We start from the raw sequence: 17,622 nt of genomic DNA on the forward strand, positions 1-17,622 counted from the left end.
CCCTCTTCCACCCCACTGGAGTTTGCAATCTTGATCGGAGCTCTTCGCTAGAGATTTCTTCATTTTTCCTCTCCACACATCGGTCATTGTTCATGCCACCATCACGACTAATCGTTGCTGAAAACTAGGCGAGGATCTAGCCACCTTCGATCTACTCTTCTCCTCTTTCTTCCGAATTCTTTAGGGCCTTGATGCCGGCTAGTGTTCATCGGATTTTGGCCGAAAAAGGCAACACCCTGTTTTTCCTTATTTTCGAAAGTCCAGGCCTTTTTTTCTTTCTCTGATCATTATTCACCCTCGGCGCTCGTAATCATAGTTTTCCCTCGACTTCCCGTCGTGATTAAAAGTGATGGTCGGAGTCCCAACCACCAAAATGTCTCGGTTTTATGGTTTAAGAGGGCAGAACCCTAGTTTTTGATTGATTTTGGAGTTGTTGGCCCCCAGTTGCCACCGACCGTGGGTCTCCTAACACCAGGCAGTACCACAACCACCCTTTCTTCCCCCTTTCTGATGGGGACATCAGAGCCCTTCATCCAGATGATCCTGAGCCCCCGGATTGAGCCAGACTCGTTTATTTGCATATTTATTTTATTATCTTATTTTCGGGCTTATTTGCATTCTAGGGTTTATTTGTGGTTTATTTTATTTCTGGGCTTATTTGCATTTTAGGGCTTATTTGTGTTATTTGTGGGTTCATTAGGATTTATTTCTGTGTAAGGGGGGTTTATGCAAGTTGTGTATTTGGGCCCTATATATAGGGAACTATTTTCATGATTAGGGTTTAATGAATGATTAAGAATTTCTTTTCCCCCCAGATCTTATTCTTCCTCCTCCTCCTCCCCTTCTCTTCTTCCTGCGTCTCTACAACCTCTTCTTCCTTCTCCTTCTCTTGTTCTTCCTTCTTCTTCTCTTCCCCCACACTGGTGCTGCATCAACTTGGTATCAGAGCAACCGGTTTTGCTTCTATTGCCAAAGCCCCGATCCGTCAACAGTTTTTCTTTCCCTCGGTTACCATCAACAACAAGAACAGACCCCTTCCCTCTGTCAGTCCGCTCACCAAAGAAAAAAAAAAAAAAAGGATCACTGCCGAGTCTGTGAAGGCCCAGATCGACAGCCATCCGCATCCGACCCCCCCTCTCTCTCGGTCTGTGTCTTCACCAGAGCAAAAAAAAAAAAAAAAAGTTCTGCAGCCGAGAGAGAAGAAAGAGCCACAGCCCCTGCACCAGACTCTCCTTCGCGTCTCTCTGACTTGATCCATCAGTCGCCGCCGCTGCCCAGTGAAGGCCCGAGCCCACCGTCGGAGGAGCCAAATCCCACCACCCGTCGCGCCCACGGCCGCCTTCACCCCGCGCACAACGTCAGCAGCGCCACCAGCTCGCCCGCGCCGCCCACGGCCGACCCGTGGCAAACCCGGGAACGCCAGCCATCCCCCGCTGCAGGTCACGGAGCCGCAGCCGTGACTGCCGACGCGTCACCGGAAGCGCCGCCGGCCGGAGCCCGTGACCGGCCCCGCCCGCCGCCATAGGTCCCAGAGCCCCGGCCACCGCCATCGCCGTGAAGATCGGAGCCTTCTCCCGAAACCATCGGGAGGTTGAAGAAAACAAACCTAACGGGTAAGATCCAAACCCGTTACCCGTTTCTCTGCTAGCCCGGATCCATTCCAAAAAAAAAAAAAAAATACACGTGCCTTGCACGTGAGGAACTAACGGGTTATCGGAGCGGTTCACGCCCGACAACCCGAATCCGACCGGATCCAAGGTTATAACAACACACGTGATCTCACGTGTCTCAAAAAAAAAAAAAAAAAAAAGAAGTCGGATCACGTGACCTGCACGTGTTTCCCCTCAAAAAAAAAAAAAATACCAACCTCTGTTCTGCCGAAAAGGAAACCCTAGGGTTTCCACCGTCCCCTTCGCCGCCGTCGCCGAGCTCCGCCTGCAGCGCCACCACCAGCCGCTCCGCCTTTCCTCCTCGCCGCCGTCGTGCCAACCCCATTTCCGCCGCCTCGCCGAGTCTGCCGCCGCTCATCTTTCGCGGCAGCCTTCTCTCTGCCGCTCCATCTCTGTTGCGCCACCTCCGCCGGGCTCCGTCTCCACCGAGCCTCGTCCGCCGCCGCCGCCGTGTCCGCCTTCACTGCGACCCGAGGACGTCTCCCGTGAACGACACTGGACCCACGCCATCCTCGCCACCGCCACCCCGAGCACCACCACAGCACCTCCCCGACTTCGGCCGCCATCCCAACCGTCGCCTCCCTCATCTGCTCTCCCCCTTGGCCATCACCGTCGCCTCCCTCATCTGCTCTCCCCCTTGGCCATCCATCTTTCCCGCACGAACCAAGGCCCCAGCCGCTCTTGCTTCTGTACTGGCCCAAGCCTGTGCGCCATCAATTGAGCGCGGCCCAAGCCCAAGCGGCTGCAGGTCCGATCTCAGGCCCAAACCAGATTGTTCTTCAGCCCATTTCAACAGCCCCGGAAGCCTTGTGCTGTAGATGCAGGTCCATAACTCCAGCTAGCTCTGCCCGGCGCCAACTTCGTGTCCGAGACTCCACGAGCAGACGATTCTGGTTGACTGCATCCGCCACAGGTGATAGGTTTCTACTTTTTCTGGCTTGTTCATTTAATTATGTTCTAGTTCTCTTGCATGATAGCCACATTTTGAAAACTTATATTGCTGTTATAATTCAGAACATTGAACCTCTCACTTCCGAACCCGTCCTATTACCCTTTAAATCTTGACATTAAATTAGCACACCCTAGTAACAGGACGTTTCTCAACATTATTCGATCATATTGATTTAGGATCAGAACAACTGTACTACTTGATTGCAATCTAATTTCTTAAATTGAATAATCTTAATCCTTAATTCTGAATAACCGAAGTAAAAATCAGCAACATTTAAATTTAAGCTATTATTGTGAAGACTTGCTGATTTCTGAAATCATAATAGATTGCATTAGTAGGTTGTCCTGCATCAAATTTGGTCCTACATCATAGTTATTAGGGTTTCATTAGTGACACTGCATTTCACATCATCACCTAGTGTCATCATTGCATGCCAACCTGTAGTGATATGGAGTACTATCTCAATCAACCTAAAACCCCTGTAGCTACCATGAATTCCGACATTTTGAGGTCTATCTTAGAACAGATCGTTGCCATACGGGCTGGATACAAAGAATTCAGACAAGAGATCCGTGAGCTCGTGCAACATTCTAGGACCCCTAAATCGCCAACCCCTGTTACAGCCCAACCTAAAATCGGTTTGGTCGCACCACCTGTAGTCCTTCCCTACTCTCCTAGGCACCAAACCCAATACTCTAGGTGTCAACAATTCGGCTATATAGCGCCCCAATGTTCCACTAAGACCTACCCGATTACTGAACCAGAAGTTAGGAACCAAGAGGCCGAATATGTCGAAGAAGTCTATGAACCAAATATAGAAGACTATGAAGAAGACTTTGAAGACGAACCTACAGAATTAGACTTTGTCCAAAATGATTCCCAAAGGGAGACTAGTGATCTAAGTACAACCAAGCCACTTCACATCACAACTGTGGAAGAGGTAGTGACAGATATTGAGAGCCAATCATCTGAATTGGCACTTGTAGCTAAAGTTACCCATGCGGAGTCCAACCTTGAACATTCCCCGGTAGTAGTTTCCCTTCTAGAGGAGTTTCATGATGCACTCCCTGATGATCTTCCGGATGCACTTTCTCCAATGCATGATATCCAACGCGCAATCGATCTAGTTCCCGGAGCATCTCTGCCCAACCTTCTACATCATAGGCTCAGACCGAATGCATATGCTAGGACCTGAAATTTAATGTTACCGACAGTTGAGTTTGCATGTAATAGTTCGGTTAACAAGTCCATAGGTATGAGTCCATTCGAAGTAGTGCATGATTACAAACTTAGGCAACCCATAGACCTGTTTTTCATGTCTCATCAGTATAGAGTCTTTGAGTCTGCACAATCAATTGTATCACATCCATATTCATTGCATCGAGAAATCAGCAATTGTAGTCACTTTAATAACTTAAAATATAAATCCTTTGCTGATTTACACAGACGTTATAATGAGTTAAGTGAAAGAGATTACATCATGATAAGAATTAGGTTTGAACGACTTTCTTCGGAAACGTTTAAGAAATTGCAAATTTGTAGTGCAGAACAATTCAAAATCTTAAAGAAAACCAGTTCGAATGCATATGTTGTGGATCTTCCTGATGACTATGGGATTAGTGCGACATTTAATATTGAAGATTTAGTCCCATACAAAAAGATAATATTCCTGCCTTCTGACCCCTTTATTGATATACCTGCCTATGTTGGATACCCTGCCCTATTACCTGCTGTTGAGCCACCACCTCCCAAATTTCATGCACGCAGAGAACAAATAGAACATATATTGGATGAGCAGGTTATTTCAAGCAGGAACGGTGGTTACCAACGTTACCTTGTTCGGTGGAAAGGTCGACCAAAGTCTGATGTGACGTGGATTTCCAAAGCACAGTTGCAGCGCATTGACCCCGATCTTCTGGAGCAGTACGACAGCCGGCCAGACCTGTACTCGACGGGGTCGAGTTTTTCTCACCCGGGAGGAGTTGATGGGGACATCAGAGCCCTTCATCCAGATGATCCTGAGCCCCCGGATTGAGCCAGACTCGTTTATTTGCATATTTATTTTATTATTTTATTTTCGGGCTTATTTGCATTCTAGGGTTTATTTGTGGTTTATTTTATTTCTGGGCTTATTTGCATTTTAGGGCTTATTTGTGTTATTTGTGGGTTCATTAGGATTTATTTCTGTGTAAGGGGGGTTTATGCAAGTTGTGTATTTGGGCCCTATATATAGGGAACTATTTTCATGATTAGGGTTTAATGAATGATTAAGAATTTCTTTTCCCCCCAGATCTTATTCTTCCTCCTCCTCCTCCCCTTCTCTTCTTCCTGCGTCTCTACAACCTCTTCTTCCTTCTCCTTCTCTTGTTCTTCCTTCTTCTTCTCTTCCCCCACACTGGTGCTGCATCACTTTCCCTCTTTCTTGGCTAGAGAGTGACTCTGCTCTCTCTTTCTCTCTCTTCTCTCTCTCTTCCAATCCGTTCTCTCTTTGTTTCTCTCTATCTGGATTGTCTCTCTATGATTGTTGGATTCAGTAAGAATGTCTCTCAGTGACTTTTGGGCTGACTCTAGTAAAGGGTCATAATCTAGGATCATCGGGCAGTGTGCCAGCCTAACCCAGCTCTTGTCAAACACTGTTATATTGATGACCCTCGATCTCTATTGAACCATCTGTGCCCTAGTTCGAGCATGATTTGATGAAATTACTTTGATCGAATCGATCAAAATACTGGGCACTCGTGCTTGGTCTGCTCTATGAGAGTGTTATAATTTAGGATTTTGATTTTTAAAATAATTATAATGAAATTTTAGTGAAAAACTAACTTTTGAATATTAAGCTTTAAGAAAAATTGTTGGAATTGATAGGATCTGTTAATTGGATTGCCTTTTTGAAATCTTCACAATTTTTTAAAATTACGAAAGTTGAAAAAGTTGGATTCCAAAATTTTGAAAATCTAAACCATCCATGATTAGCATTGTTGTCACCACCTCCCCCTTGCTATCTCCCATTGTCATCTCCCAGTATTAGCTACCGTTGCTGCCATTGGCTACCAAATATAGCCTAAGTGGCTATTAAAATATTTTGAGTTTTCGGATATATCTTGGCCATGACCATCCGAAATAAGAATCTAATATCTTAGTTGAAAACATCAAATTAAGATGTACTGATCTTTGCAAATATCATTGCTTCGGAAATAAATAATTAGAATTAGGCGCGATTGGCGGATCTTCTAATCAAGAAAAAATCCATCAACTTAAGATGTATCTATTTTCTTTAGTTATTCGGTTGAAATTGAGGCACCCATGCATGTATCATTAACATTTGTATAATTAAATAATAAATGCTAAAAGTACTTGAACCTTTGATCTTATAGGTAAACATGGGATAGAAAAAGATGGGGCAAGGAGATATAGGCGATGAAAAAAATAAGTTGGAAAATATGAAATGTACATATTACAAGGTTGACATAATAGAGTAAAATAAATATTTATAATAAATTAAAAAAATCTAATATTAAATATGATTTGTGTTTTATAAACTGAGCCAATTCACTCGCGCCATATGACTCGAGGTTTTGTTTCGATGCCATGTTCGGGACAGGTATCATGGCTCATCAGCGCCGCCTCCCTTGTGAGCGCAGCCTTCCTTCGTTCCACGGGGCCCAATCATGGATCGGAGGAGTTCCCTCGTCGCCAGGTTCGGCTGCCAAAATTCTGCCTACCCTGTCTCGCGGAACATCTGATGCGCGTGCTGGGGCAACCGCCGGCATAAAACTACCCGTGCGATGCCGCAACACGCGTGACGCGTCTCCAGTAAGCAACAACCGCTATATTGTCCCGCGGGACAGCCGACGCGAATCCGGAACCATCCGGTGCCTATAAAATCCCCAATTCCCCTCCCCACCGCCGTACGTCCCCGTTTTCCCCCTCCGCCGCCGGTGCGCTCCAAGAAAAGCGTAAAAGAGAGCTCTAAGCGACCATGGAGTCGTTCTTCTTTTCCCCTATAAAACCCTAACCCTAGTTTTTCCTTGATCTCTATCATCGTCGCGACAATGGAGAAGGAGATCGCCATTCTCTCTCGAGTTGTCGCGAATCACCTCTTCCTCGGCCAGTTCGAAGCGCTCCGCGCGTCGCTCCTCAGCCTCCGGAAGCGGAATCCGGATCTCGCTCTAGAAATTCTCCGGGCCATCGTCTCGAAAGGTGGAAGGATCGACGGCGTCCTTTGGTCGAGCACCTGTAGTTCTCCTTCCCAACTCGCATGGCTTTCCGCCTTAGAGCTGATCAAATTCGACGATTCGGCCTCGATATGGAGATTCGATCCCGAGATTCTTGGCGTCAAGGTTGAGTTCCTTCTCTTGATCCAACTTATCTTGTCGAAAGTCTCCGAAATCTTGAAGAACCGATCTCGGGATCCGGATGTTGATGAGAAAGGGGAAACCCCTGATGTAAATAAAGATTCTGTACTGATCTTGAACAAGATATTAGGTTTAGGTGTTTGGAGATTGAAGGGCGATACAGAGCGTGATGTCGAGGTTCTTGATGAGGGTTCTTTGGTGTCTGAAGTTGAATTGAGGGGTCTGTGGAGGATTTTTCTTGATAACGCGGAAGTTCTTGATGCCCTGTGTGGGAACATTCAGAGGCAAGCCCACCCATCCCGACCCTATGATTCAGAATTGGCGATCAGTGTCCGAACGGAAGCCATGGGCAGCTTAAGTTCGACTCTTGAGGAGTTGGAGGTTCTTGGTCGGATACAGCGGAGTGTTCAGATGGCACATTTGGATGCTTTGAAGGAAGCCGCAGAGACGGATGATTTGGATGGAGCCTTTTCTCACCTCCGTTTTCTTCATCAAGGTTATGGAGTCGAGGAGACCGAGTATAAGTAAGTCGTTCAAAAAAGTCATTTATGTCAAAGTAGTTTAAATGTTTCTTAACTTCAATTTTTACTGCAGTACAATCTCTACTTCAAGGCTTTTTCTAGATATTACTTTGTTTTCAGCATTGCTATACTCCCCCCTCTCCCAATCTGCAGAAGTGAGTTGGGTGATCAAGTGTTTAGCTTTTGATAGGTCATAGTTAGCCTGGTAATCTTGAATTCTAGTTATCTGTCCTGTTGCTTAGCCAGCTTGTTCAAAATGTGTTGTATTAAATTTTCCTGTGGTGTATAACATATATGATCTGATATTTTTAACATTGATTGCCGCAGATTTGATATTTATTCTTCAATTTTACTTTTCATTGTTAGAAGCTGACAGAGGATTTTAGACCACTAAATCTGTCGCTTTAAAGTTGCTTTAAGATTGAGGCATGAGAGAGAGTAGTTGCAATACATGATGTATGCATCAGGATCAAGTCAGATGCATTCTTACCACAATTAAACCATATGCAAGTTTTGCACTGACATCACTCATAGGAACAAAAAAAAGAAAAGATTTTGATACATGTTTGTTTAGAAGATTAAATCAATACAAGGAATGAACTATACTTTGGTTTAGGTCTTTCTGTCTGAAGTTATTAAAGGTCATTTTTCAAATTCTGAATTTTGTATTTGTAGAATATATTGGTTTTTGACTTCAGAAAAAAAAAATTCAACATATACAGTAAGATATAGTCAGTCAAAACCGTATTACATCTTGAGAAAAGTGTAATATTACTGATGTTTTTCTTTTCTTCTTCTTGTATTTCATTATCCTAATCGTTTCAAGGACTTATTTTTATTATGGCTCAAGAGGTTTTTTATGTAATCTGTTGTTCTATACTACCATAAACTGGCTATCCATACTTTCTACTTTTAGAGTTCCCCTGTAATAAATCATGGAATGTATCAAGATATAATGTTGTCACATGCCTGTCTCTAGGTTCTGTGTCATTTAGTGATTGACAAATGATGCTGAGAGGTGTTGGGCTGAAAACTCAAAGGAGGGAGGATATGTCGATGCAACCGATTATGACGAGGTAGAAACCCCATTACGGCATGTATGGGACAAGGTGTTAGAACAGATGGAAGGTAGTTGCAAAAGTAGTAGGGACGGATCACTTTCTTCTAAGGTCGAAAATGCCCCATTGGCTGGTCACTCCAAGCATACAACTCTCACATACTCAGTCGTAAACCTTAGGAATCCACCAAAAGGGAGCAGAGAGAGAATAGATAGAAAGCAAGAACAATTCACATAGGAGATCATAAGAGGAGCCCCGGTGGGAGTATTTATAAATACTATAAAAGGACTCTTTTCTTCAACTTTCCAATGTGGAATTCCAAATTCTATTCTAACTCAAAGAACCTTAACTACTAACTTTCCCAATGACATCAAAAGTTCTCAAAAAAAAAAGTTCTCAAAAATCATAACTTTGTAAAATTAACTAACATTAAACTTTTCCGACAAGACAAAACTTTGGTTGGGTTCCAAAACCAGTGCGTATGGGAGCTGTGACCCGTGCATACAGGATCCATAACCCATGTGGCAGGCATGTGCGCCCGGCACGGTCCCATGACCCATGTAGTCCAATCTTGTGTCCGGTTTTGGCTCAACCCCACTTGTCTAGCAAGTGGGTCCGAGGTGCTCCGGCATCAACAAAGCTATGCAAGTAGAATACAGTTTGGCATTGACAAAGTTATCAAGTAAAGTATGGTTTATGGTGTCGGAGAAACTTATTAGATGTTTCCATATTTCTTGAACCTATTTGGTACTTTGCTGGAGCCAATCTCTTCTTCTTAATCTGCTGCTTGGCAAGATGTATAGGAACTCACATGCTATATCCTACCATTAACTTGTAAAGTGTTTTTCCATTATAGGATGGCGATGCAAGTTCTTATCAAGAAGGCTCGGTCTCAAAATACTTATTATGGAGAAACTTGGTTGGATGCACAAAATAGAATGATGATGATGTATGCTGAAGCTCTTTCATCCAGTTGCATACAGCTCGTGCAGATGATTCAGGTGATGAATTCTGCTGTTAATCATGTTCACTAGATTGTTACATCCTGCAGTATCTAGTTAGCTTGTAACATCTGACAATATATCTTGTCTTGATGCTTGCAAAATTTTGTGTAATCTTTCTATGTTCTCCTGAAGGTTTTTTTTCCTTCAAAATTTTGAAAAACCTTCCCAAAGTTTACAATTGTTAGCTTTTACTTCTAATTTATAAAATTATGCACTGAAGTTACCATCTTCTATCAGTTCTTGTTTGTACAACCCAAAATGGTCTTGCTTAAGTGCCATGTCATTGGTTATCTTGGATGAACTTCCGTGTGTAGTAATCATAACTGAGAACCCTCAACGCAGTTATAAAATTGGGCTGCACCAACCCTTTATTTCCTATTATGAAATTCTTTCTTGCTTCATTGCTGATAGCTTGATGCACAAAATCAGATATTTACCTCATGCTAACATTGGTTTGTAATTCTAAAATTCCTTCTTGGAATTGAGGTTCTAAGCTTGTTACATACATACATACATATATATGTATATCATCGGCAGCTGTGGCACTTAAAGTCTAGATGTTCTGGATTAACTGCACTGTTGCATTAATCTCAACTTCCAAAAAGATGAAGAAGACGAGGAAATTAGTCTGAACTTGCTACAGGGGGTAGTGGGTAAAAAAGACTAAAGAACTAATTGTGGCTGGGAGATGGGGTTTCGTTGTTGTGATGTCTTTTGCTTTACCGAGACTAGTCCACTTGACTGGTCCTCTTTTGGAGCTAATTATGGTTTTGCATCATATGGCATCTGAAATTTATATGAACACATTATATCTTGAATAGAACATTATTTTTTAACTTCTTGTTTTTTTATCTACCAGGTCATTCATGATGAAGCGTTTTGTCAGGAAATTGAACAGCACAGAGTTTCTGATGCTGATGGGATCCCTCTGCCTCTTAAGAAGTATCTGACAACACTAGCCTTGGAAAATGTTCCTAATTTAGAAGGCAAAACTGCTTCAAGCATTGCAGCCAGATCTTGCATGAGAGACCTGTACCACTATGCACGAATATCTGGAACACATGTCCTGGAATGTATTATGGATACAGCTTTGTCTGCTATTAGGAGGGAACAACTTCAAGAGGCTAGTGATGTATGTGGGATGTTCCTTGTATATCTGCGCTACATTTTTTCTCCATTTTCTTGGATTAAGTTCTTGCCATAACAATTTAGTCTTTTAACTTGCTTTAACCTATTCTATCACTAACTGAGGGCAAGTGACTGTATGTAGATTCTTTCACTGTTTCCCCTTCTTCAGCCGCTGGTAGCTGTCTTAGGGTGGGATCTGTTGTCTGGTAAGACAGCAGCAAGAAGAAAGTTGATGAAGCTGTTGTGGACAAGTAAGTCACAGGTCCTGAGGCTGGAAGAATTTCCTCTTTATGAGAAACAGTCTGACGAGGTAATCTTCTTTATATGTTAGTATTTTTGGACTGTGATCTTTTGCTAAATTGCTTTATTTCCAGTTTCATGTGGCAACTTTTATTGACAGATATCATGCGTGGAGTACCTTTGCGATCTCTTATGCTTTCACCTGGATCTTTCTTTCTTTGTTGCTTGTGTGAATTCTGGGCAGTCCTGGAATCTGAGGAACTCCTTGCTTTTTTCTCAAAATAAGCAAGCTGTAGATGAACATGAGCCTGAAGTTTTAGACCCTTTTGTAGAGAACTTCATACTCGAGCGACTAGCTGTTCAAACTCCTATGAGGGTAAGTATGCGCTTTCACATATGGAACCCTGTAGAGAACTTCATACGAAAATCAGTTTGATGAGTTTAGTTCACACTTCACAGTCTAATTGTTATTTGAGGATAATTATGGTTGTATTCTTAGCTTTGCCCTTATTACATTTGTTGGGGTAACTGTCTTAGTAATATGTTCCTTTTTTTTTGTTGTTGTTGTTGAAGATTTAGTTGTAACATGACATGGCTATCAGACAGTGGATTTGTAAATGAATTTGACATCATAATTTTCTTAAAGGTCTTGTTCGACGTAGTTCCTGGGATAAAATTTCAAGATGCAATCAAGCTTATTAGCATGCAGCCTATCGCTTCAACATCTGCTGCCTGGAAGAGGTGCAAATCTCTACATGCTTTGGCCTTTGTTGAATACCAACACTACATATGTGTATTTTGCTTACAACACAGTTTCATGGAAATTGATATGATGGATTTTAACTTGGGCTATGTTGAAATTGTGATATGACCTTAAGACCCATCCTTGGCCTACTTAGCTTGCTTTAGTTGCACTATCTACCTTCTATATGCAAAGGTACTAGACAAGGTTTGTTGTACCAGTACTAGGTATTGTGTTAGTATCTTACTAATATAGTACAATACACCTGGTATGGTACGATATGGCTCTTTTACTAATATAAGGACAGGAGACCTTCTCTCTTACCCAGCCATGGTACCATCCGAAACCGGATGGTACGGGGCAGTACAACATGAAACCAAGCGGAACCAGTTAGTTTCGCTCGGTACAAGCCAATTTGGCCCTTGCATAGTACTGAACCTCAATACCATACTAGTACCTTTTTCCTGGTTTGCAAATAAGCAAACATGGATAGGTTCGAACTCAAATTCTGTACTTGTTATTACTACTTAGTAATTAGTGCTTACTCTTCAAAACTGGTCAGTGAACATTAGTTGCTAAGCTTTCATCTGAGGGTGCACTAACATTCCTGATTTTATCTGTCACTTGCTGAGGTTCTTAAATGTTAGCATAATGTAAATGGCAGAATGCAAGATATTGAACTTATGCACATGCGGTATGCTCTTGAGTCGGCTGTCTTTGCTCTAGGATCCATGGAGCAAAGTGTCGGCGGTGAACTTGACAATCAATCACGTATAGCTATGTCATACTTGAAAGACATGCAAAATCATATGGAATCTATCAGTAATGCTCCTCGCAAGGTGAGTAAGTTCCTTTTCAATTATGTTGTAGCCCTACTATTCATTTTATGTATCCTAAAGCTGTGGTTTCTTTTCTCCTAATATTGTTATCCATTGTCTTCTTGGCACAAAATTAATGTTTAGCTTGCAAATAGAATAGCAGCGCTTGAATGTATTTGAAAATGGAGACAATTAGCTTGGTCTCATCTTTATTCTAATTTTGGTTGTTCTTGTCTCTTCTTTTCTTGCATAGTGAGATAACCACACTCATGCATGTTTGGAAGAAGAATATCATTGTATTTTAGTCAATGATATGCATTTACCATATGCCTAACTGTAGAATGCCTACACCAAGCATTTGTTCTAATCCGTATCTCTTTCAGGTTGTCATGGATAGACTGACTTTTCATACTAGCATGTGCCTCACTTTATTCTTAGCATTAGCATACTCACAAGTTCAGCATTTGAGAATGATTCATCTAGAGATAAAAATCAGAATGTTGAAAAACAATCTGACAAATTTATCAAAAGTTTTTAGGATTAGGGTTTTAAGTAAAAAGAGATTCTTTGGGCTGGAATTAGAATGGAATCCTAGTGATGACATGCCTCGTATTAGAAAGAGTTTCCCGAGACTAAGAGTGGGAAAACTGTCCAATGAAGAAATCTAATTAGGGGTATTATGGTAATTCAAAAAATGGAAAATATTTTCTCTTCTTTCCTGTACTGCATTAGGATTTACAAGGTGTCATGGTGTATATTATATGCTGATGATATGACAGAAATAGACTAAAGTAGCATTCTGATGAAGACAAAAAATGTTGTTAGAAAATGTATCTCTTGATAGGAATAAATAGCAAAAAATGATTTATAAAATCCATGCAGATAGCTGGGACACAACTTCTCCATTACAGTTTCGGTAAAAAATCTGCCTTGCGTTAATGTTGTATTAATTCTTTTCAATGTTTTCTGTTTCTACTAATACATCCGTCTCTCTCAAGTCTTATTTGTTTGCTTAAACAAATTAACTTTGCTGTTTATCTGTTCCCAATGCAGATATTCATGGTTAGCATTGTAACATTACTATTACTGTTGGAAGAAATATCTGTTGATTTGACACAATCTGCCTCGTCCCAAAGCTCTTCTGTCTCTTGGGAGCAGCTTGATCATAGTTCTTCACGTGAAGGTGGAAACCAGGTGGTGGTAGCTTTTACTGAGCTGCTACTTGCTATATTGCACCGCAATCTGCCAGAAATTGTCCCTGAAGTAGAGCCCACATTGAATAGTGGTCTGGCAACTGCAGCAAGACAGGCTTTAGAATGGAGACTATCTAATGCTAAACATTTTATCGAAGACTGGGAATGGCGCTTGTCCATTTTGCAGCGCCTTCAACCTTTATCTGGACAACAATGGACTTGGAAGGAGGCCTTGGTTATTTTACGTGCTGCTCCTTCCAAATTGTTAAATCTGTGAGTTTGTTGAGACTTGCATTTCATAACTTATTTTTTTGTCGTTCATCACATTGTTCTAATTGTGCCTCACAAAATCGGTTTTAGATTTTATATGCAGGAACTTTATAGTTGATTTTTTATTAATAGTATATTCATATTACATCAAAATTTTCAGTAAAATGATCCTTTGGTAGCTTTTTGTTCCCCCCCTGCTTTTGTTCTCTTGCAACATCTATTATTTGGAAGTCATTTGTGATGTTTTTTTGTTGGGCTAATAATGTTCCATGGTCATGAAATAAGTACTCCATGGCATGCATGGCCAGAAATGTTCTACTTCAATTTTAGCTCAAGGTGGCATACAAGGTTGGAGAAGCACCACTAATCAGGCTGATGTACTTGGAGGTGAAGGTTGGTATATCTGGTTAGAGGAGAAGAAATGACTACACTGTCACTCGGTATTGGCTGAAGTAGCATCACTTATGGACTTGCAATAGATGTTACGACTCCAAATGAACTCCAACATTTCTTCTCCTCCTGCACTATGTCAACCCATGTCACAACCCATATCAAACCCATGTAGCATGCAAACCATCTCTTTGCTCATGTTTCCGGTGGATGCTAGAGTTGATAGTTTGCAGTATCTTTTCCCTAATATAATTATGGCAACATATATCACAACCAAGGTTTTAAATCTTGTGGGAGAAACCGGGATGCCCCTCTATCCCGCCGCATCCCGACTCCAATCTCGGTCGAGAGTTCAGTAGGTACTCTCTGTCTCTCTCCCCTTCTTTCCTTTCCTTTTCTTTCTTTTTCTTTTTCTTCTTTCTTTCCTTTCTTCCCTCTTTCCTCTCTTTTTCCTTACCTTTCCTTTTTCATCTTCTTTTTCTTATCCCTCCCCTTGCGTCTTTCTTTCTTTCCTTTTTCTTCTTCTCTCATTCCTTTCTTCCTTCTTTCCTTCCTTTCATTCTTTTCTTCTCCCTTCCCAAGTTTCTTTCCTTTTTCTTCTTCTTTCCTTTCACTTTTCCTTTTCTTCATCTTTCCTTCCTCTTTCTTTCCATATTTTTCTTCTTCTTTCCCCGCATTGATGAGTTTCGGAGTCCGGACCCTGTCCCAGTCTCGTTTTCTCACAGGAATGGAATGGGTGGCCCGGACACCCCCCCGTCCTGCCGATACTTAGAACCTTGAATTCACAACCCAGTTAACATAAAGAAAAACATCATTGCTCATTACTCATGGCCTTAGTGGAGGGTGCTAGAGATGATACCGTACATCATTTATAGAGCACTCTTGCTCCTTTATCCCATTGTTTGCAGTATCTTTTCCCTGATGTAACTCACTTCTTTTCCAGCAAATGCCTTCTTGTTTTTGTTGATAGCAAATATCTGTTAGCTTCTTATAGAAAGTTGGCTAGGATTTGAACACTTTTTGACCACTTCAACTAGCTTTAGCCAAGTGGAACTAGAATTCTGATGTATTATAGCGTTAGCTCTCTAAAGGACATGGCACCCTATGAACACCTTAAATCACCATGCAAATGTGTCCTGCTATTCAATGAACGGAACCTCTTGAAAGGACAAAACAATGCCTAATGACTATAAAGAACAGCTCGCAGGACTTGCTGATAGTAGCCTTCTTAATGGATATTGTTTTATCTGCTGTTGAAAAATGAAAACTGGAGCATGTACTGCTTTAGTTTTAGCTTGTGAAATGTGGTTCTCCACACAAGGACCTTGGAACCGAATGCAAATAGCTGGAGGTTGGAGTAATATTCACAACACTGCTCTAGCAATACAAACATTAGTTTTCATAATTGTTTGGATATCAGCAATCCGTCTGATTTTGAGTGCATTTCTAGTGATCCTGCATAGAAGATCCTCACTTGAGTGACAAGGGCCAAAAATGTTTGACTTAGTCTAATAATAACTACCATTTGTGGAAACACATTGCCATATAGATGAGGACTCCAAGATTCAAAATATCAGCTCACTTCTTGTTTTTTATTATCAGAAACGAGTTATTTCTGGTCATATTGATTTTTTTCTGATACATTACATCTCCCTATTATTAGGACCAAGGTTCGCCGTACCAGTACCGAACCCTGTACCGGTGCCACACTAGCATAGAATTGGTACGGTATGATACAGAGTTTTTTTGACGTACCGAGGGTCGGTACACCATTCGTACCGGTACCGCGTACCGGTACCGGTACCCGTACCGGTACCCGTACCGGTACCCGTACCGGTACCAGTACCGAACTGATATGGTACGGTATGTCCGATACGTTACGGCATACCATGATTAGGATAGAGGGCTTGATTTATTATATGTTTGTCTTTAATCCCTAAATAATATGGTAATTGTTTCCTATATATATTAATATGTTATTGAGAAGAAATTTTGGATTCATATTTGTTCTTTGTTCCAGATTTTTCTGATGATGTTGATTTTCTATTATATTCATCGAGCAGTTGCATGCAAAGGGCAAAGTATGACATAGGGGAAGAAGCTGTTAACCGGTTTTCTTTGCCTCCAGAAGATAAAGCAGCTCTCGAACTTGCTGAATGGGTAGCTGGTGCTTTCAGAAGAGCATCGGTATTGTTCCTCAACTTGCAACCCCATTGTCTGTGTCAATGTTAGAATGTAAGCCCTTCATGTGCAGCTATTTATAATGTTCTTGGCTAAATAAATTTCTATAGGTGCTTATTCACTTTATAGTTAATTTCAAAATTTGACTTTCTTAAATCAAACCATAATTTTATCTCCAGACACAATTAGCAAGCTCTGCGAAGTAGGATTTTGGAGGATATACTATAGTAATAAGTGCGTTATTATTTAACAGTTGCCTTGAATAGTGTTTGACTATAGATATGCATTTACTTCTGCCATATGACTATGTTTAGTTTGTGCTCATCCTACTAAACCTTTGCAAGTTAGAAAAAAAATAGTGTCTTCTGTAGAAAATGATCGATCTTGATTCGTCTTGTCTGACCTACAACAATTTAATACATGTATAACTCTTTATGATTTAAAATTCATTTGTATGTTGAATGTCATAAGAAGTGATAAGATAGCTGTATATAGTGACCACCTTGGCTATTATGATAATTTAAGGTCAAAGATTGGGAAGGATAATGAAAAAAAATGAAAATTCTCTGTTTAGAAATTTATTCAATCCTGGTTATTTAGAATTCTTGGTTCCTTAAAATGCATATAGAATTTCTACTGCATCTGTATTGAATTGTAACTTTTTGCCCTTAAAATCACAACTTATTGTGATCCTTTGATTATTTCAAATGCCATTATATGATATGCTCATTTATACAAATAAATACAACCACATCAATAAAAGATAATCTCAGTTATATGCCTTCTTAATTACAGGTATGCCAATATAATCATCTCATGATCTGATCTTCTAACCCAATCAGACTGCTACTGTCCTTTCTTTCCTTGAATTGAAGCATTATTACTACTTTGTTATAATCAAGGATTCGGTTCGCATCGAAACTGGTTCGGTACGAACTGGTAGGTTTTTTTTTTTGGTGCGGGCACTCTGCTCCACGCGCGTGGCCCTTTCGGCCACATGCTTTCCCACCACACTGCGAAAAAGAAAATTACGTACCAGACCGGTACATGATCGGTATGCATGCATACCGGTCGGTACCGGCCCGAGAACAGCTGGAACC

At 41.3% G+C, this 17,622-nt stretch overlaps 1 protein-coding gene across 3 annotated transcripts in view; it reads left to right on the forward strand.

Annotated features, from left to right (window-relative positions):
- Positions 1 to 6,421: 6,421 nt before the first annotated feature.
- The window catches only part of LOC103720737 (zinc finger FYVE domain protein), a 38,219-nt gene continuing 27,018 nt past the window's right edge, over positions 6,422 to 17,622 (forward strand). For all 3 annotated transcript variants that reach the window (XM_039131280.2, XM_008810606.4, XM_008810615.4), the window contains exons 1-9: positions 6,422 to 7,501; positions 9,413 to 9,557; positions 10,420 to 10,692; positions 10,831 to 10,998; positions 11,089 to 11,304; positions 11,575 to 11,669; positions 12,335 to 12,509; positions 13,542 to 13,954; positions 16,405 to 16,528. In XM_039131280.2, the coding sequence (XP_038987208.2) occupies positions 6,675 to 7,501; positions 9,413 to 9,557; positions 10,420 to 10,692; positions 10,831 to 10,998; positions 11,089 to 11,304; positions 11,575 to 11,669; positions 12,335 to 12,509; positions 13,542 to 13,954; positions 16,405 to 16,528 (2,436 nt within the window). In that variant the 5' untranslated portion in view covers positions 6,422 to 6,674. The remainder of the gene's footprint in view (positions 7,502 to 9,412; positions 9,558 to 10,419; positions 10,693 to 10,830; positions 10,999 to 11,088; positions 11,305 to 11,574; positions 11,670 to 12,334; positions 12,510 to 13,541; positions 13,955 to 16,404; positions 16,529 to 17,622) is intronic.

The sequence above is a fragment of the Phoenix dactylifera genome, chromosome 9 (genome assembly GCF_051530095.1).
Source record: "Phoenix dactylifera cultivar Ajwa chromosome 9, Ajwa_hap1_PhDact_Kaust_v1.1, whole genome shotgun sequence".
NCBI lineage: Eukaryota > Viridiplantae > Streptophyta > Magnoliopsida > Arecales > Arecaceae > Phoenix > Phoenix dactylifera.